General features: G+C 46.4%; 5 protein-coding genes across 5 annotated transcripts in view; 4 read left to right on the forward strand and 1 right to left on the reverse strand.

Annotated features, from left to right (window-relative positions):
• The window catches only part of LOC113217635 (neurobeachin-like protein 1), a 346,454-nt gene that overhangs the window by 244,298 nt on the left and 80,777 nt on the right, over positions 1-21,379 (forward strand).
• Positions 1-21,379, forward strand: part of LOC127748802 (cuticle protein 7-like) — a 120,923-nt gene that overhangs the window by 42,135 nt on the left and 57,409 nt on the right. The window lies entirely within an intron of this gene.
• LOC113202385 (uncharacterized) lies at positions 2,679-4,245 on the forward strand. Its single transcript, XM_026416579.2, has 2 exons — positions 2,679-2,753; positions 3,272-4,245. Exons 1-2 carry the CDS (start codon positions 2,730-2,732, stop codon positions 3,821-3,823), a joined length of 576 nt encoding a protein of 191 aa, XP_026272364.2. The 5' UTR covers positions 2,679-2,729; the 3' UTR covers positions 3,824-4,245.
• On the reverse strand, positions 7,938-11,148 carry LOC113202384 (larval cuticle protein A3A-like). The gene is made up of 4 exons (XM_026416578.2): positions 11,028-11,148; positions 9,023-9,199; positions 8,696-8,925; positions 7,938-8,188 (listed from the first exon to the last, which is right to left on the reverse strand). The coding sequence occupies exons 1-4, from the start codon at positions 11,040-11,042 to the stop codon at positions 8,020-8,022; spliced, it is 591 nt and encodes a 196-aa protein (XP_026272363.2). The 5' UTR covers positions 11,043-11,148; the 3' UTR covers positions 7,938-8,019.
• Positions 16,224-20,522, forward strand: LOC113202382 (uncharacterized). Its single transcript, XM_026416575.2, has 2 exons — positions 16,224-16,676; positions 18,050-20,522. Exons 1-2 carry the CDS (start codon positions 16,599-16,601, stop codon positions 18,833-18,835), a joined length of 864 nt encoding a protein of 287 aa, XP_026272360.2. The 5' UTR covers positions 16,224-16,598; the 3' UTR covers positions 18,836-20,522.

The following is a 21,379-nucleotide window of genomic DNA, read 5'->3' on the forward strand; positions in this document are numbered from 1 at the left end:
CGCGAAGCCTGTTACGCGATATTAGTGTGTCGAACATAACTCATTTATTGGGCGGCCACCAGTTTACAGCTCTAGTTCTATAAAATTACAAAACTTCCAAATGAGCATATTGAAGTTGACAGCTACTTAGGCAATTTAACGTAAAAAACAATTAATCGAGGCAGTTGCACAGCACATGCACACTTCCTGAAAGCAATAAGCAATCATTTTATAACGCATGCCATTACTTAACAGTTCTCGCGTTAATTGTTTGTTACAAGTAGGGTTTGCAGTCTGCCTTTTGTAGCTGTAGTTGGAAAAATACAGTGTAATTTTTCACAGTGTGCCTATCACACCTTTACTTGGGAGGCAGAGTAACGTTTTCTTGTGCGTTTTGTAGAAGCTTAAATGTAATTATAGCTACAAGTACTTTGACATAGGGTTGTTCCGGTGAACCAGTTTTTCGGTTTTAACCGGTATTTTGGCCATCACCGATTAACCGATGTTCTGTTCATAAAAACCGGTTAACCGAAATCCGGTATTTCACCGAAAATTCGGTGATTACCGTACTATCAGGTTGAGCGGGGGTTTCAGCGAATTATTCTAATATCTGTTTTCACTGTAAAGAAGAACCTCAGCCCTAGAGGAAAGTGATTTTTCTACTTTTTCACTAAGCATCGCTTTGCCTTTGCTATGGCTTTTTGTGTTCCTTTTACATGAAATCTATTTTGTTTTTAGATAACTATATTTTTTTACCTAAAAAAATCGGAATTTTTTGGGAAACCGCTTTATTTTTAAATATCGGTTAACTTATCATACCAGTAAACTGCACCGTACCGGTTAAATACCGTAAACCGATATTTCGGTGAAAAACCGGTAAATTTCCTCACCGAAAACCGTCTTTTATAATGGATTTTCTTGTATTCTTTACAACTCTTGTATGTATATTTGTTCTGCTTAGCGAAGAAACGCACTAGTACAGCACTACCTATATCCCCAGTGGGTGATGACTGCGGTGCAAGGCCGCTGCCCCGCTGCTCCGTGAAAGATTTACTGCCGAAGTTTGTGCACGCAGTTCGCGACGCCACTTAGCCACGCCCACCAAGCTAAGCTCTGTGTTTAGCAGATCGAAAAAACTGTGCCCCTGGCGGGAGTTGAACCTTTGATGAGCGGACGACCGTGTCCCCGCTATCTTTCCCTGTTGTGTAGCTCCTTTCACCCATTTGCATGGAGACCACTGAAGAGTTCATTTTGCTCGTTTTTCGGCCCTATGAGCACATGCAGTCTTATTTACTTATGAGAAAGAGGATCGGCAACACTGAACGGAGTTAAAGCTATCCTAAGGAACGGTTATTTTCGTATGGGAGGCCGTGAACCTGTTTACACTGATCAATCAGAGAAATTACTTACAAATCCGCTGCTAAGGGTGCGTGCTCGTTGGGTTGGTTAAATGCCATCTCTCATTGCAGTCAGCATAAGGCTCGGTCTGATTGGGCCAGCAATGAAGGGCAGGTCATTTGGTGTCCGCTGCGGACCAATCAAGATTGGGTATCGCTTGCAGTTGTTATTTCGATGGGACTGGCACACAAGGCTCTAGGCTAGGCGCGTGCTACGAGTACGCACACGACTAACCTCACATGCCGTTTAGAATTTGACATGCCCACGACGTTTGAAGTCTTTGACTCAGCATATCTCACCACTCTGAGAATCAATTAAAATAACGTTTAAAGTCAACTGCAAGAGCCACCCACCCTTTGTCTGGCCTTACTAAGCCAGAACCTGCTTGATCCAGTAACGTTGGACCCCAGCGGAGGATTTAATTAATTTCTTAAGTTTTAGGCGTCTACTATTAAGTGTGGTTTTGGTGGAAAACTCTTGAGAACGTTGTATCTGTTCCAAAGACATTATGCAAGGAAAGGAACAAAAGAGAAGAAGCCTTCCTGGACAGCACCTAGTTGGCTTTCTTCACTGCCATTCTGCGCGCGTCAGTGAGGGCCTTGGAAAGGTGTGTTTTGTTTTTAGCCTCGGGCGTGTTCTGTTTTAAATTTGTACCGTAGTATCCAGCCGTTTGTAGTTGTTTTAATACCAGGATACGATCCATAAATTGAATAAAACTCCTCGGAATTTGGGGATATTTCATGTAAAAGTAAGGGAAATCCCTACATTTTTCGAGGACACTTCCTCGAAATAAGAGTTTTTCAAAGTTTTCCTCTTTTTCTAAGAAAAACTCTCATGTCTCGGAGACAATATTTCGAAAACAGACTATCACTCCGGCTGACTTGTGTGTGTAGTTCGTAAGAATATTTTTTTTCGTTTTGCGACGATGTCAACTCAATACTACTTGTCAAGACCCAAACTAGAACCACTCCGGCATGCTGTGGTAGTTGACTCGACCCTATCAGTATAGCAGGCGTAAGAGAAAGGTCACCCAGCAAGCCTAGTGATTACTTCGACTTTGTTCGTTGTAATTACGTGATGGTTATAAGGATAAATACTAAATCATCGCATAATATCTTCCCACTAACCACTCTTTAATATTTCGCTATTCATTTAAAACTATTAAAAAGTGCAGTAAGGTATTTTAAATCACATGGAGAACAAAGTACCATTGAAGCCATAGAAACGACTTTGAAAGACGCGCAAGCAAAATGGGGGAGGGTGCTTTGTCTACGCGGGTCAGCCACGCATGTATAAGAACTGTGGCAGTGCTGTCATCTTCACAGTGCGGGAAGGCGTCAACGCAAGACGACATGGCACCGGTAACGTTCAGAATGGTGAGGTTTTTGCTGCCTGTGGGCTCCTTCTTTCTAGCTGCCGTTAAATCGGTCCGGAGTGAGGTGTGACCATGTAAATGCACCCAAATGGTCGTGAATCCGAAATTATTTTGCTTTTGTTTTCCTCCACCTTATTACTTGGCCGTTGGGACGGTGGGGCGAGTGCTCCTACCGCGTTGACTGGTGTGCGAGGAACGCATCCTACCGTGTCGCCACATTGCAGGCTAAGAGTGACCGCCATTTCGCATTCTTTTCACTTCGCTTATACACCCGGGCTCGGGATACAGGTCGGCCCACAGACCCCGGAATCATTTGGAGGAGCACTGTTGCGCACGCAGCCTTGCGGCTAGGGTTTGCCGATTGTGAGGACGCTGCCTTACGGCGCTGATCGGATAGGCCACCCACGCACACGCCTGTGTGCGGTGACATTACGAAAGTGTGATCCTGTGTCTGTGGACCACACGGTACTGTGCATAACTCGGCTCTTTAAAAAGCAAACCTTTGCGCCTTCCTCACAGTGTGTGCTGCTGGCGCTACTCGCGGCGGCCGTGTCCGGGACCAGCCACGACCCCTTGGCGCCATCCAAGGGGTACGTGTACGACGTGCCGGCTGACACGCCGCAGCCAGCCCTGCTGCCGGCGCTCTCTGCGTCATCCAGGGGGTTCTCCTACCCCGACGGCTACTCCTATGTGTACGCAGTGCAGCACCCAGACTCCGAGTCCAACTCGCGGGTGGAGGTGACGCGGTTCTCTTCCGGCAGTGGGAGAGCTCTGTCTGCTCCCATCGGCATCCCCTCGAGCCTCCCGCCCCAAGGAAGCCTGCTCGCCGTCCAGCCCGTGCCGCCGCTGCCCTCCCTGCCTTCCTGGCCGGCCCAGGTCGAGCAGGGCCCGCGAGTCGCTCTTGAGTTGCTCCAGCCTGGACTTCGCCACGCCACGTACTCGTACGCCCTGGGCGCGGGCTCACCCCTAGCCGCCCCCCTCCTCCTGGGCGCGCCGTACGAGTCCTCGCTGTTGACCCCGCCACCCGTGCGGTCTGCCGCACCCTACCCCTCGTACTTTTACCCTGCTTAACGGAGCCTATTTTAAGCGTCACAACTTCTACCCTCGAGCGTTTTTCCACGAACCTGACACATACAGAGGCGTGGTTGTGTAGGGATATATTCTACATTTTGCTGACGGCGGCCACCGTAGTTTCTGATCTTCTGTAAAAGACGAGAAATAAGTCAAATTTAATGTACCTCTGGTAATTTTTTGCGTGGTCTTATCTTGGCTGGCGCAGACGACGAGCACGCTGCCCGGAACGCACAGTAGCTGCACGGTATTATTGTTCTTAAATTAACTAAACCGTTGGCCGCGGTACATTGTGTTTTATCTCTTGAACCGTCGACACTGTCCTTTTTGCCAAGGAGAAGCCTGTGTTTGTTTATATACATTCCCTTTGCTTTAGTTTTCTGTGTTTTTGCAAAAATAAATAATTGTGAAGCCACCGCAAACATGCCGTCCACAATCCATCGTGTGTGTGTGTGTGTATGTACGCGTGTGTGTGTGTGTGTGTGTGTGTGTGTGTGCATGCCAGACACCCTGCTCCAGTGCCGGCCCGCCCGGGCTCACAGCCACGCCACCTGACCTTGCCGTTGCGTCAGGGCCACATGCTACCGGTTGCTTTTTGCACATACAGCGTGCCCTGCGGGTGTCCTTTCAGGCCGGTTCCCTCAGTCCCTTCAGCTTGTTTACATGGAAGCAGCAGTGCCTGCCTAAGGGTCGTACGGGCCGTCCAGTCGTGGTCCGGCCGGCGGGGCGGGCGGGGCGGGCGGGGCGGGCGGGGCGGGCCCTCAGCGAGACCTGCTTCTTTCTTTTATTCCGGTCCTGTCTGGGACTGGGGCTTGTCCTGTCCGGCGCAGCCGTGTGGCGTGCATGGCGTGCAATAGCAAGTCCCACTAATGCTTGCCCAAATGGGCGAAGAGTACCACAACTCCCAGTTCTATTTATTTCCCCTGCTTTTCATTTAAGTTTTCGTGGAAGACTGCACTGCTTTGCTACTTTGCTGAGAATCTAAATGCCCAAATGTCGCACACCTAGGTAGAGCGTATAAACGACAGTTTGTTTGCACTGGTGCAGGTTTGCAAATGGACATTATTGTGTGCGACCGAACACCGACTCGCACACTTACAAACTAACTATGGCGCCATAGTAATAGTGCACGTTCAATAGTTCACGTTATTGGTCATCGCTCACATGCATCAAGTTGTCGCGTATCTACAACAGTGTGAGTTTTGTTTCTGTTCATGTGAGCGGTATTCGTAGGCTAAGACTTCAAATGCAGTGATAGGGACGGTCTTTATTTCTGGCCTGGCCTTAAATACCACCAAAATCTTGTGTGATAAAACCACCATTTTCCGGGATGGACGAAATGTCCCTTCATGACAAGTGAATGAACTCAACACAGAGCGACGGTGCGGTCGAAGGCGATGCTGTGTACCTCGCCTTCGTATTCGCTTTGCGGTTCCTTGTCGAAGCCACAGTTTATTAGGGGACCGCAAAACCACAGCTGGGCAGGAGCTGTAGGAACACCCCCACCTTCTGCTCGCTGCACAGCTCTCGCGGATCAGACACGCCAGATTAATGGACACGGTTTTGTCTTTAGCGTAAGATGAAAAGTCTGGCGGCAATGTGTGTTCTTTACGACCTGAGCAGCAACAAGCGAGAAAAGGATTGGAACGGTGTGCGATGCCGAGATATCAGCGGCCCCGATGTAATTCGATTACATAGCCTCACACAAGTCTAGTAATCTGGGTGTAAAGCACGGGGGCAACTTTGCTTAGACCGGCTAAGACATTGCTTTCCTTAATCCTCTTGTTGACGTAAATTTTAAGCACAGCTTATGACGACAACGATTACTTCAAATCGAAGGAAATGGAACACGGTTGCAAATTACCCCCATATACACGAGAAACATTCTTCAACGAATTCCATATTGGTGTACACTGTGAAAACAAATGTTTGTAAGTGCGGTATATTTTTTAGTTTCCTTTTTCCAAATTTGATTTAGATGATTGAGGTAAGACGGAGGTGCGCCGTGCTGCTGGGTTCTGCTCCTGGGGCGCCTGAGCCCTTTGGGTAAGCAAACCCACCTGCACCGGCGTCTTCTATGAATCGCCCCTTATGTACAACATCCCACTCTTGCTCGTCATCCGATTTCACGTCAATACGCCGGGCTTAAAAAATTTACAATTTTGAATAGCAACTGAACGACATCTTCCATGGAACATCTTGTTGACCCAGTACGTCAAATTTTCACTGTGATAATAGGAACATCAAGTGTACTTAAACCATAGTTTAATTCATTTGATGTGTTTCATTTGGTTTGATGGCGGAAGTATCGTAAGCCACGCTAAGCTGCGGCGCAGCTGCTGAGCGAAATAAATATGGGTCAAGGCCACACTGGCGCACCACGCATCCAGCAGACGTTTGAATTCCTCCGCTCGAGGAGCCGGTCCGCCGCGCTGTGCCACGCCCCCGCGTCAGCCGGGTGGCAGTCGGGCGGCAGCCGGGCGGCAGCGATGCAGCAAAGCGATACACATTTGGACAAGCCGCTGCGAGTTTTTGTGTTGAGATAGGCGGCCACGCCCCGCCACGCCCCAAAAAGCGGTGGCCATGGTGGCCATAGCGTGGCGTGGCGTGAGGGCGGGCGTTAGTGCAGGTCCAGCACACTCTAAAACTCTTACGATAAAGCGTATCGTAACTGACGGCTAATTCTGAACCTAAATAATAAACAACGAGGTTCTAACTGTACTACAAATCGTGCTGCAAAGAAATGTCTTCGTGTTACACACAACTTGTCAGTTTGCACCTACGCGGAAATCAAAATGTTAAGTCTGTCGTTATAAAGCGGCAATATGTCTGTAGTACAAAGACTTAACACTATAGAGTAGTTGGCGTTTTTTAATGCCAAAATATTGGCGTTCTCTGACGAATGCCAAATATATCTGTCCAATATATTGGCGTTCAAAGACGCCAAATGCCCGAAGGACGTCAAAATTTGGCGTTCAAAGACGCCAATAGTTGGCGTGCTAGGAAGAAGAACACCAATATTTGTCGTTCTTTGGAGGACGCCAATAATTTTTGTGTTAAAAGACGCCAGCCAGTTGACAGTATTTCCTTTATATTACGAACATATCTGTTCATGTTGCTAATAAAACTTTGTTTTTATTTTGTCGGTTTGAAACGAAGAACCTCGTTGCAAGATTTGTACACTGCTCGGTAACGATGGGCAGCCCTGCACGTCCTTTAAAGTGCACAGCACCCATACCTCTATTGTTTGCCTCGCATCACTTGCATGGCCACCAGCATGTGTCAGTTTGTTATCGATAATTGCTGTTGATGGGTTGCCATAGAGGAGGTGTTGGGTCCACTACACCATACCTGAAGCTTCCGCACTCTCTCCGCGCTGTTTAATGTGTAACCACACTTGTAGGTGTTCTCCCAGACCGTGCATTTTTTGTAAGCGAAAATACATAAAAATTTTCATTTTTTTTATGCACTATCCCGTGAAGTGCGGCCAACTGGTGGTACTGGCCATTCCTTCGCAGTTACTAAATATTCAAGGTTTCTCGTTGCCACTTTCATACTTTTCTTCACCTGACATCTTAGCTTAGTGCCCACTAGCAAAAGTGAAAAGGGGAATCTTCAAATTTATCCTCTTAAAGGAGTTAAAGAAAAACATTTCAATAAACTTTGCTTTGAAAATAACACAGCTTTGTGAAAGTCAGTCATGGCACTGATTTGATTTACGTGCTTTCATGTCCGCCAGTTCGCCTTGTTGGTTTGACATGTATTGTACACTATCCCGTTTTGGTTTTGTTTCGAAGCCGTGCGGTGTATACTCCGTGCGCTGGCTGGAGAGTACAGACGCATGGAATACTCCCTGCTCGCTGTACACCTGGCTGGACTCTTCAAAGTCCGTAGTATATCCGCCAGGTCGCGCCACTGTTAGCAGAACGAGCTTAACCTGGGCGTGGCCTCTTGCCTTCGTGTTGTCTTATTTTGTGGGAGATACAGCTGCTTGTGGCTCCCTGTCCGCACCAGTTGGTGGAAACAGCCGGGAGGTCCACCAGTTTTGTCAAGTTAAGGTTTTAGCGTCTAGTTTGGGTCCGAGTCTTGGTATACATACTACTGAAACACAAGCTCTGCTTCTCGCCTCACATTTATTCATTTGTACAAACTGACGAATAAAAGCAAGTCCTTTCCAGTGTCTTCCGTGGAGCCGGCTAGTAAGAGTAGCTATGGTACGGCGTGGATACAGACGTGTGTACACCGGAGGCACCCGTTATATGATTAGACAGCGGCCCGGTGAACGGTGCGGGGGCGTAGCGAGCCACGGGGGTGGAGGCGACGGCCACGGGCTGGACGGAGTAGGAGAACCGGGGGCTGCTGTACCTGCTCGAGCACAGAATAGTATCCAAAATTAGAAAGGAAAGAGGGGACAATCTAAGATTATGTAAAATTTCATTTGAGTTGCAAATTTATCGAAATTCTCTACCCAAGACCAAGAGGTACTCAACGCTCTTTGGTTTCAGGTATCATTGTAACCTTACAAAACTAATTTGCAAAATTTCGTCGATTTCCGAAACACTTGAGTCCCCAAGGCTGACCGTTCTTTAATTAGAATGAATCGTTTTATCCCATCTTTTACCCCCATGGCGCCTCATAGATAGGCAACATATAGTCTGCATTGCATACGAGCACCGCGGGTCGGCCTACCCTGAGTTTCGCAGGCGTTAAGCTCCCGTAATTTTCCGATTGGATCCGAGAAAAACGAACGTGTTTTCTGGGCAATTCCTCTCGCGTTCTGAAGTCTTTCGCGAGGACAAATTCCATCACACTTCCCCTGTGAGAGATTGCTTAGAAACCGTCGAGATTGAATTATTTGAGGTCACTACATACTGTACGAAGGGGGCGCCTCGGACGAAGCTGGGGGGCGCTGCAGTGATGACGGGCGGTACGACGGCGCGCGCCACCACGGCCGGAGCGGCCCTCACGACGGCGGGGGTGGTGGCGTGCACCAGGGAGGGCGTTCCCTCGCGGCGCACCACTGCGTTGAAGCCGTGGATGGCGTCAGCCGTGTAGTCCACGATGCGCCTGGTGCCGTCGGCGTCGACCACTGAGTACTGGCCCTGGTCAGAATGGTTGAAGATTAGGAGCGTGTGGAATTTTCTTTCTCCAGTAATTTTTATTGTTTTTTTCTCCTCGTTGTATGAATATTCCGTTTACCTGCACAACGTCGCCATTCCTGGTCTCCGACTGGCTCTTTGAGTCACCTGTTACGGCGTCCTGGATGCTGTAGCTGTAGCTGTACTGAGGATTGGGGTCGAAGGGCTCCGGCTCCTGGCCGACCGGAAGTAGAGGTCCAGCGCGCACCAGCCCGAGCACCACACAGCAGCATGCGACCTGTTGAACCAATACAGAATAGGAGCTATTTTACTGAGGAGGTGGCGTTGCCCTTTTAGTGTTCAGTTATTATTGACGCCTGGGTTTCAAGAAAATTGACTTTGCGTTTGAAGCACTCATTTCACAGTGCTAGTCGTATGTGTTTATACACATTTTCTTGACCATTCGTCCATTATCGACTATCTGCGATTTCAGAACAAGCTCTCTCTCTACATATCTCCTGATTTGAAGAAAATCTCTGACAAAATGCTTCACAAGGAATAATTTCGTAAGGTTACGTACTTATTTCATAACGATCAAAACTATGGTAAGATTTCGAATTTAAATCACACTAACTGGATTTTTACTTTTATTCGCACGTGAAATTTATTATTTTTGCACACATTTCTGCTTTAATTTGAACTTGTTAATGCATTCTTTGAACGAAATCATGCATTTTCCACTCAAATTCGTATAGAACGAAACGTAGGTTTACTTTATCGTGAACATTTGCACAAAAACATAGAAATACATTTAGCGTGCAGGTACTACACAAAAAACCTAAGACAATTCAGATTCAAATCTTTCCTTTTTGAAATTGAGTGTTTATTTATCTTTACGAATTCTGTTATGCAAGCAAACTGTTTGCACATTGTTAATCGGAACACGTCTTTGCATTCGTGACACTGGAAACGCAAGTGCGTGAATGTCGCTCACTTGTAGGTCGCTCACTAGGAAAAATTCACACGTTTACCCCCCGTAAGTGTACGAATGGATATTTGCTCACCTACAAGTGAGCGACATTCACACACTTGCGTTTCCAGTGTAGAACGAATTCATGCATTATCGCGCAAAAGTCAGTCGGACATGTTAAACTTAACTTTGTAGTTAGTGTCTCGGTTATTGCAAATCAATTCGTAAAAACAAACGATTGTTTCGAAAAAAATATACCCCCCCCCCTCAACAAAAAGTATAGAAAATAAATCGTAAAATCACGATAAATTCTGTAGCATTTAACTAGGGAAGGAAAGAAAACGCTTTTTTCAAAAAATCAAACGAAAAAATTAACTGATTTAAAGAGCGTTCTTATCCAAAAACGCAGGTGTTTTAATGGTTATTCATCTGTTGAACAGCCTCGATAAGCTTGTTCGCTTGCATGAAGTGTGTTAAACGGTCTGCATGAAACAAAAACGCCCCCTTTAAAAGTTCTTTCATGTTTTTCAAAAATAAAGATCAAAAAGCACTTAGTATTACCAGAAGGAGAAATAGATATCATAACACAATCAGCGGTTAACAGCTGATTTGTTCAGATTGTCCAGTAACGTAACTTAGCTCCTGAGGTATTGCACATATAAGTTGGTACTATGATGCATAATAACAAAGATAGATAAAGACTCCTGCGAAAATAAAATATTTTACTCTCGCCCTCCTCCTATATTCCATCACTACCCACTAATAGTAGAATTTAGTCATGAAACTGCAGAATAGTATTTTCCTGGAGGGCAGAGCCGGCAAGTAGGGAACTTTCTATTTCGGTTTGGATCGACTGGCGCTGCCTACCAGCCATTTTCGCAAAGCAAGGTTTAGGGCCGGAAGGTATTGTTGGGCAGTAGCGTCAAGTCACGTAAAACATGCCTTTTCGTGATATTAGGCCCCACAGCTTCAAAAAACGTCCTTTTTCCCAATTTTTCGATATTTTCCAAGGGCCTCAGAAAAAAAACGAGAAAAGCAGTTTTTTTTTCATGGTATTTTCCTTGTTTTTCTTTTCCGGTGTCATCTCCTACAGTTAACACACGCACACACACACTTGTCACTTGCACACTTAAAAATTGCACACGTAGAACCGAACCTTAAGGAGAGCCATAATAGTAGAAACCGTGTTACTAAAGGACGTTTGTCGTTGGAAAAAGTGCACTGACTGGTGACTGTGAGCCTCCTGTCGGCTTATATATGAGAAGAAGACCCTCGAGAGGTGCAGGTGGCTCAGGGGGGCAGGGGCGCTGCTATTGTGCGCCCCACCGAACGGAGCCGCACCCTAGTGGGCGGCCTGCGTGTCGCATCCTCTGGGAAGAAAGGGAAGGGAGACGTAGAAAATCGCTAATGTGGTGAAAGAATAACGATACAAAGGTCATATTACAGTCGAGTCGATGTGAGTTCGGGCCAATCACAACATTTTTGGGTGGAGTTTAGAGGGTATACAGAATGAATTTTACTCTTTTTTTATCTGCCAATTATTTCTCGTTTAATCTGGCAACAACTTCGAAGTCCATAGTGTCAAAAAAGAATTTTCATAAAATTAAAAATCTACTTTGTTTTTGAAAAGGCTAGAAGGCTATGAATGCGGTGTGGGTATGGAGGTGCGAGTGCGAGAGAGCAGGATATTCGTGGGCTTGCATATTACTGCAGCCATTGTGTGACTCAGGACTGCAGCTGCAGAGTCATTAAGAAAGAAAGATTATTTTCATTTTAGAATGGTTGGTTAGTTACATTATGATCGGACGACACTGTCCGCTGAAGTTCTATGACGGGTGGCAGTTAGCCGTGGGATACTTCACTGCAATTATAGCAACAAATGCAACAGTCAGAACCCAGCAGTAGTGAGTAGTGTCAATAAGATGCCCAACTGTAGTCTTCTTTCACGATTGAATGGCTGCTGTGCCATAGCTTACTCGGAACGAGACGATCACGATATAGGGTAACTTTGAGTCTGGCCAATTTGGCACTTGGCTTTCGAAGTGGGTTCGCGAGGCGGGGCCATGACACAGTCTGCTGGTCGTGATTATCCGGGGCGGGCAGCCTCATCTTACACGCGGGCATTGTCTTCTGTATATAGGAGGATGGCCGCTAAATCATCACACCAGAGATGACACCATAGCATTGCACCCGATTGTTTGTTTAACGTTATTAAAATACATACCTCTAGTACTTGGTCCCGAAACTGAGTGTGATGTCTCTTCATTGGCTATGTATATCAATAAAACATTTATAAATGCATCCATAGTATATGCTTTTCCAATTTCAGATTAAGGGCATACTAAACTGCAAATTCGGGAAATTGAATAATTTAGTGTATGAAAACTATGAACATTGAATTAGGTGAAAGAAACTAAAACTGGGATTCAAAATGGTTGCTGTACTACCCTATAGCTTTTATTTTTAGCTTTCTTATGGATAAATCTAACAAAAAGTAAAGTATCCAGAGATTTGGAAAACTGCTTTTTCAAATTTACGTTACTTTTCAAAACAATACGCAGAATTTTCGCATCTAGTCAAGCCTAAATGAATAGTAAGTCATACGCACCATAAACACACTAAATGTGCAGCTTTTGCAAATTTTCTTTGTTCTTCAACATTTTAATGTGAGTTGGTAAATTTTAAACATTTGTTTTAGAAAAAAAAGACTGTTATTTACATCCTCAACTGTGTTCACACAAAAAACATGTTATTTCTTTTAAAATGACTTTATCGTAAAAGAGATTGCAGTAAAATCAGATCAGAAAATCTTTTTTCTGCAACATCTAGCTATTTGTTTTTCGCTGAATTTCGAACTTGAGGGGACAGATTTCCTTAAACACTAAATGGCGAGGGACAATCTTTGTATAGGCTTATGTGTCTTTGCGTACATCTTAATCAGATACAAGTTTGTATTTAAGCTTTACAAATAAAGCATTTGTACATAGTCTAGGCACAACCTCCGCGCAGACGACTTTTTATCCGTTGAAGATGTGCGCAAGGACACATCTAGCCTAGGTACAAAAATTGCCCCTCCCCATTTAGAGTGTTTTAGCAGCGGTCGCTCGACGTTTTTGTTTCAGCTCATAAACAATGGATTAATTAATGATACTCGCCGGTGGGCTGTAATGTCCCGCACAGACTTCAATTTTCGGCACCAAGGGTAGGCCAGTAGGCCGTGAGGTGACTCAGCACACACTCAAGCTGATGTCACTGCCTCACGGTGAGACTTCTGCACGTGAGTCTGTATAACACCAGAGAACCAAACAGGCAAAGATGATAACTGGTTGATGAACCACGTCAGTTCTGTTACCTAAGCTCACTGTTAAGTTTCCTACGAAGCAATGATTTGCAATTTCAAAGCATTGCTTCGTAAGATTGTAACAGTGTTTACCTTGCCGGAGCACAATATACATAATCATTGTTTATTTTACGACCGTAACACTCTGTACTATACAACTCGCCCTGGTGTTACGAAGTGATACAAATAATGTAATACCGAAAAATTAGAAATGCCATCAATATCTGAATTTTTCATGTAATACTGGTGAAATAGCCAGTTATTCCCAAGCAATATGCAGAATAATACCTAGTACTCAGTACTCGTTGCCAGGTAGCGATACTCCCTCGTTTACGAATTATAAAAGAAAATAGACATTTGAAGGGGAAGACGGGGGAAGTCAAAATGTTCCAGCTCGTCCCTGATGCCGTTGGCCCAACACACACGCGTGGGTCGTGCCCATGGGGTGCCACCCAAACGCACCCAGCAGCACTGCGGCGGCGCCATTGTGCGGCCTGTCAGCACGTCTCTCTGTGATGGTTTTTGTGTTGGAATACCGGAGTGTTTTGTTGTCGCACTTAAAATATTGCGGTGGTCGACAACTAGCTATGCTTGTAGCATTTCCACCCTTTTTCGCCCGTCTTAGGGGTGACGAGTCCGTTATTACGTTCTTTTTCTCATCTCACATTATTCTCGCGGCGGATCTCGGTGGCTTGGCTCGGCAGGCGTGCGCGCGACCACGTCCCTCCAAACACATTGCCATTGGCTCCGGGCTGGCCACGCCACTTCGGGCGTCGCCCGCCTTAGTCGGTCCTGCCGCTCGAAACAGGAAGAAATGAAGCTGATGGAACGGGTGAGAGATCAACCCCGCCTGCAGCTTCCTTAGTCTCGCTCGCTCGCACCCCGTCAGCTTTCGGCCCGCAGCGCCTGCCGTACGGGCGGTGTGAACTATTTCAAGGCTCGTCCATCCGCCTTCGACAGCCAGGTGTTATTTGAATGACGGTATCGCTACACGTGAAATAGCACGAAGAGAAAAACGCCAATGACTCTACATTCGAACTACAACAAAGTACACTCTTCAGCCTTATGCATTTTGTTGTGCATAAACATACATAATTTTATGCAGCCATGTTGCAATAATTAACAAATAATTAGTTAATAACTGTCTGCACTAATGCCACACCTTGCAATTCCTCTCCAGTGCTCCACTGGAGTGAGCACACAAAAATAAAAACTTCACTTCCGCTCCAGCATCTGTCGTGCTCACTTCGTTGACGTTTCGTCCTAATTATCGAATTACATCAGACTTTAAAATTCATTCATATAAGTATGCAGTGTTTATGATAATTGTACACAAATTGTACACAATTATGCATGGATTTTACATTGTCATGTATTAAATTGTGCATAAACTTATGGCTGCGTAAGATTCTGCATGCTTATGCACAACAATATACGTACACTAATAAACTGAGTGTGCAACTGCTCAATACTTGTTAGTCACTTGTTAGTGTGCAGCTGCAAGTTAAATAATTGCAAGTTTGCAACTCATCGGTTAAGCACTTCCTACACAGTGCGTACAGAGCGTTCTATCTAGGAAGGGTTCGACCGAGAATTTCCTCACTTGTAATTGCACACCTACCGAGTTGAACACTTGTAAGTGTAGGACTACGCAGTTGCACACTTACAACTATTTAACTTGCAGTTGCTCACTTACAAGCTTTGAGCAGTTGCACGCTTAGTTTATCAGTGTAAGTGTTTAGTGTGTCAATCTAAAGTAGTTTAGTGTGTGTTACAACTCCTACACAGTCGGTTAAGAAGCATGTTTGCAGTTTACGTTTGATTTAAACGTATACGCGCGCATTGATGAAAAAGGAACACACTAATACGACATAATTCCATTATTTTACAATACCGCCAACTTTTTGTGTTGTCGGTTGGTTACTTACAAACATATACACAATACGAGGGGGCAATAACTCCCTTTTGAAGTGTACACATGATTCCCGAAATACTTGATTCCCAGTGATTCCCGCCAGCTAATATTTATTTCTCTGGTTTTCTAGTGGTAGAAAACGCTTATTTCGACTAATTTGTACCGGTACTGCTAGTTTCCTGCTCAGTTTAAACGATTTCCGACGATTTCTGTTGATTTCGATCAATTTTTATAGTGATGATTCCCAGGCAGGTGTACACATGATTCCCGGAGTTCTTGCCCCCTCGACACAATAATTAACCAAATATTCTGTAATTCCTGCTGCACAAAAGGTTGGTACCTACTAATAAGAAATAAATCAGTTGCGGTCTGAAAATGTAAACATGCATATTTAAGTGAAAGTGATTGTGATTATGTACTCCTTGCTTCAACTTCAACGGTTATCGACTTCCTATTCAACTGAAGCAGAAACGAAAAGCGATCCACCGCCACCCAGTCCCTGTGTGCTTTCGCCGCAGTCTGCACTTAGGCTTCAGCTTCGTTTAAACAATTAAATACAATCCGCCAACGCAATGTTTTTAGGAACATAAACCTTCCAGGTTTGTGGGGGCAATGTCCGTCCAGCGTGGCAGCGGCCGGCCGCGCCAGAGGTCACGACATTGATTTTGTTTTTCTTCTCATCCGCTCTCGCCTAACACGTCGGCATCAACAACACGCCAAAGTATTGGGCTAATCAAGGAAAACAAACCGAGGATTACGTTTCACGTTGCACCCCTGTCGTGTCAAAGGTTACAAAATTTCAACGCGGATACTGTGATTGACTTTGAAAAATGCCGCCGTCGAATGAGTTCCCGATCTTTTTCTTACCTTAAACTTACGCCTGTCATAATTATCACTCGCTAAATTATAAAACAGGGCAACATATTTCCATTTCGAGTTTATTTTCCGAAGCTTGCGCAGCTTTATCAGCAAACCGAGAACTGGAGAGCAGCAGCGCGCGGGAAAACGAATGCTGTGGGTGAATGGCTCTTTAGGCTCGGCTCTGCTCGGCTCTGTTCGGCGGGTCGACCTTGGAGTGGCCGCGGCGGGACATCGCCTCACTCGCCGAGCGGCGGCCTCCGGCGGTGGACGTTCCGCTGGCCTGTCGTGTGCCGCGCACCGCCCAGCTGACCCGCAAGGACGGCAGGAAGGGGCGCCGCTAGCGCTAGCGCAGCGCCACCTCCGGGGGGCGCCCCCACCACACCAACCCCGCAGCGGTGCTCAGTCGCGAGGGAGACGCTCGTCGCGCCGCATCGTCCTGGATGAAGACAGACCACACCCGGCTAGGTGAAAGTGCGACCCGTCCCCCATCCTGTGTTGTTGGTTTTCGCCGATTTTTCGCTCGAGTGTCGCGACTGCGCGTTCGTCGAGTGTGTTCCAAGGACTCTGGTGGCACACAACGATAATGCGACGGCGGAGCACAGCAGGCTGACATGGAGCTGGAAGGAGCCGGCGCCAGGCGCTACCGGCCGCTGCACAGAACGCCGCCCGAGTACCAGACCGTCATCAAGGTGAGCGACTGTGTGTGTGTGTGCGTGAGTGTGTGGGGCTGAGTGGTCGGTAGGGATACTAGCGGCGAACGGCTCCTATTTCTCGCTCGAGAGTCATTTTGGGCGGTCACGCTGATTAGCTGAGTGTCTGTCCTGCGGAAAAAAGGAGCTGTCGTAAGTAGAACTTTATTCGTTCGCATCGTGTCCCTGTTGTCTTTGCTACGCTTATACAGGGTGATCCACAGACCCCGTCCTTTGTTTTGCTTATACTGTATCGGATGAAGGCTTGCCTACCATAGCTCACCGTTGTGCCTTATGGCCCCGTGCGAGTATGCAACCGGGTCGCACGCCTGCATCCGGTACAGTATAAGCAAAACAAGGGAAAGCGTCTGAACACCCTCATTACTGGTCTATTTTTCCCACCAATGCATGTTGCTTAGGACTGTACCCTCAGTGACAGAAAGCCAAAGTGCAAATATTAGTCGATAGCTGCTGGCAACGTGGGAGGGATATGGTAAATTGTTCTTTTTGGTCTGAATGTAAGGGGTATACATCGAAACAGTTTACGATCAGAATATTAACACATCTTTTTACGGTTCCAACGTGAATAAAAACACTTGCTCTTAAAAACATTATCAAAGTGCGGCTCACGCTTATTGCGTCCGGTTGCTGCGTACAGTAATATGTGCGTCTGGCCAACCGTTTTTTTGTTTGTTTTTTTGTTTTGGAGTTCTACCTGACTTAAAAACCTTCACGGTTGTTGCCCTATGCTCCAGCGGGCTTCGACCTCTCGTCTGATCGTGCAGCCGGGACGGTCTCGTTAATTTGTTACAAATAATAAGTGGCGAATGCCCTGCTTTGGGAGTATTGTCAGTTGTTTCTATGCAGGCGTGTGATAATTATTTTTCTCTTTCGCGATCGTTTGCACGGAATGAGGAACAGGCAGACTGGTGCGAGGCGGCCGGAGGCGGCGAGGTGCTGACCTTGGCGGCCGGCCGGCCGCCTGCCAGTGCCGCCGGTGCTGTAGCTTATTCGTGAGCTATTTGGACGACGTGTGCAGGAAGCCGACCACAGTAATCGCGAGACTTGTGGTCTTTCTCGCACACACTGTAGATGGGCCAAAAAAGTGAATGTGTTACTGCTTGTGGTTATGGTCGTTAGCCGTATAGTTTGCAGTGGTGATCAATAGTAATAGAAGTGACAAACAGCAGTGTGAGTTTGAGTGTGTGGCTAATATGAAGTGTGTTACCTGCTTGTTAACTTGTACGTGCGAACCAAATCTGGCTACTGTATTGTACCAGGACCGATCGTTGCACGCGGAAGTCCTGAGCATGGTAACGATACACTTCCCACGTTTCCTTTTAGAGTGCTGACATTTTCAATGTTGATTCCAGTTTCTGCTGATGGCGAGTATCCTCGACACGGTGTGGGTGAGTGGCCCGCCGCGCTCGGGAAGCCCGTGCGGACTGGTGGGCGGTGAGGCCGGCGCCCCGGCCGGTCAGCGGCCTGGTCAGCGCCCTGGTCAGCGCCCTGGTCAGCGGCCCTCCCCGGGGACGCCCTCCGGCCCCCCGACTCTGCCGCCTGAGGTTCAGGAGGCTCTCCGCAGGCTCAACATTTCGGCCGAGGACTGTGCGCGCCGTCCGGACGCACTGCGCATGACTGGGGTCGCACCGGCTGCCACCCGCGTCCTCAGTGTTCTCTTGTTCAACGCCTTCGTCTTCTGGTCAGACTTTGGCGCCGCCCTCGTTGGGGGCGGCGCGGGTGTCGACAGGAAGAGCAGCCCTACGCCGGCCCCCGGGGCATGGGTTCCTGCTCCCGACGAGAGCGACAGGACTCCTTGGGCCAGTGATGTGGCCGTGGAGGCGTGGACGACAGGCTCCACGGCCGCCTTCGGACGGGCGGCCTCCAGCGACTGTGTTTCGGCCACCATTGATGCGTGCAGCAGGCCGGCCTCGTGGAGCACCAGCAACAACACCTCTGTGGGGAGGCTGTGCGCGGCCGTGCTGAGGAGCGCTGGCGTGGTCAAGAGCACCACCCCGGAACCAAGCCACGAGATACAGGACGTGCAGGTGCCGTGGCCGGTGCAGCTGTTTTACATTGTGATGCTAGTGGTGATGATTGTCGGCATGCCCTGCTGCCCAGCCGTGTTCGAAAACGCTTGCACCTTTCTCATGTGCTGAAGGTGAGGGAAGAACTGCTGGTAGGTTGAAGTCCCTCCATCCCCTTCTTCCTGCAAATGCCAGTTTTGGTGTGCGTTATGAATTCGTGCATGTAAGGATCGAGCGGTAGATAACTCCTGAATTGCGTGTACAAATTTCATAAATTGAATTTGAATTAGCTGTAATTGAATTTGAATTCGACTGAATTGGTTGCAATGTTTTTGAATTAGAGTGTGTACATTCGCAGGTACACACACGCGTGCATGCCGGATGTCTCATACTCTATAAAACTGTCACGGAAAAATAGTGTTCATAATATGAGCGCAACTGTTCGTATTATAAATCTCACGTTTATATTGTGAAGAATTCTGCTGTGCTGTCATTATAGTACGAACACAATTTGTTCATTGTACGAATCCTCTCGTTCGTAATATACAATTGATTTTCGGATTCGTACGTTATGAACGGAAAACTGGTTGCTTAGTAAGGTACTGATCCCAAAATCGTTCGCAATAAGCACGAGAAGCTTCATATTACGAACGCGAGGATTCTTAATACGAACGTGTTGTGTTCGTATTATGACAGCACGCAAATTTGTCATATTATGAACATGACGTTCATGATACGAACAATGTCCACACTAAACCCTTATGCATTTTGCTGTGCATAAACTTGCAGAATTTTACACAGCTGTAAGTATGCACAAAATTTTATGCGGAATTGTGTACAAAATGTGCATAATCATGCACACGCTGTACATAGTTATGCATAAAATTTTGCTTGATATTATGGCTGTATGAAATTCTGCAAGTTTTATGCACAACAAAGTGCATAAGGATTTAGTGTGTCGTTCGTAAGATTTTAAGGGTGTAGGCCCTGTACTACTTGATTTGTTTGTATTACTGTACGGCATGGAGACGTGGGAGCCTGGACTGGTTCCTTTTTCCGGATTCCCTATCGGGAAATTTACTCATAGTGCCAGTGTGCAGCTAATGGCAAAGTAAGCAAAACATTTTACGGGCGACCTATGTGACAACTCTGTCGATCCAAATAAGCACATTGTCTACTTTAAATAAAGTTTACATGGCAAGTTTTCATTTATTAAAGTCCATGTACACTTTATTTAAAGTACAAAATGTACACATTTGAATCGACAGAAACTCTGTATACCGTTCAAGGTATGAGTCTACGTTTGTACCTGAAAATGTACACACTAAAATCTCTTGAACTTACAGAATACTGTGTTCTGTACACACTTTGTTTTCAACAGTAGCTGCCATTAATTATCTGAGACTCATGCGGCCGACACTTAAACGTTTTACGTAATAGCACATGGATTATGTAGGTCTATACGCATACATATCTCGACGTAAAGTGCTACACGGATTTATGTACGAAGCCTCATGATGATGCAAATGTGGCGCATAGTTACGTAAAAGTTTTGTACGTAAGTTACGAATGCACATAAACACACGTCACTATGTATAAGAGTGAAGTGTGCATGTATTTAATATCCCGAAAGCTGTTGTGTACAAACACAGTGTTGTTTTCCCAGACTGTGTGAATTTTAAGTGAAATCTAGTGTTTTCTTTTGTTTTAACTCGCTGTGATTTACTGTGAACAGTGTACAGAAGTGCTGTTGATGATCTAGTCCAAGTACTGTGTTCTATGGTTTAATACTCCAATTAATAAATTGTAGCGCTATTTACGGCATTGTCGCTGGAGTATTCTGCAGAACTTGTGTGCCACGTCTATCCTGATTTTGCTAGGCTTTCTACACAACTCTTTACTGGGGGTTTGGAAATTCCTCCGAAATCCTCACCACAAGCTACACTTTTCTGTTACCGTTGTCTAAGGCCAAAAACGTTTCACATTATTAGTAAGAAGATGCTTCAGCTGACTCACTCAAAATTTACAATGTGCTCCCTCTTAGTTACTTTTGCATCGTAATGAAAATTTCCTGTTTAGGGGTACGCATCTCTGCCCTCCTACCATAAGTCAGTGTGAGATTCCCACTGTGAGAAATTATCGTTATGGTTACAGGAAAATTGTCCATGCAATAAGCAATCGTTGAAAATTTACAAACCCTGCGTATCGACTTAAAATCGGATAACAGGCAAAAACGGGAGCTACTACCTGTACGACTCGTTTTGTAAATGGCAGATCACAAAATTTATCCTAAATCCTAAATGTACGAACACATTTTTCGCAGAGCCAGGAGTGACCGATGCGCAGGCCAAGCCGTTGCAAGTAATATTTGAACGACCAACGACTTGCATATTGAGGCCCCGCCCTTGCTGGCCTGACTTGGCAGCGGAACGATGCAAACAGTCCCCTTTGGCGGCCAGGCCGGGACCGGCCTAATCACTTCAATGCATCGCAGAGCAAAGCAGATCACCTTCAATGCCTGGGAGGTACTGGTGCTGCCATCTAGCGGCGTGGCCGGCAACTCCCGCGGAGAGTTTGCCGCGAATACTCCGTTCACTTAGTGCTCAGACCGCTCTTCATAGCTCTGATCGGACTGTTGCCATACTGGAGGAAAACATGTTCTGACATATGGCTGGC

This window comes from Frankliniella occidentalis, unplaced genomic scaffold (assembly GCF_000697945.3).
Source record: "Frankliniella occidentalis isolate FOCC.00 unplaced genomic scaffold, Focc_3.1 Scaffold13, whole genome shotgun sequence".
Lineage (NCBI taxonomy): Eukaryota > Metazoa > Arthropoda > Insecta > Thysanoptera > Thripidae > Frankliniella > Frankliniella occidentalis.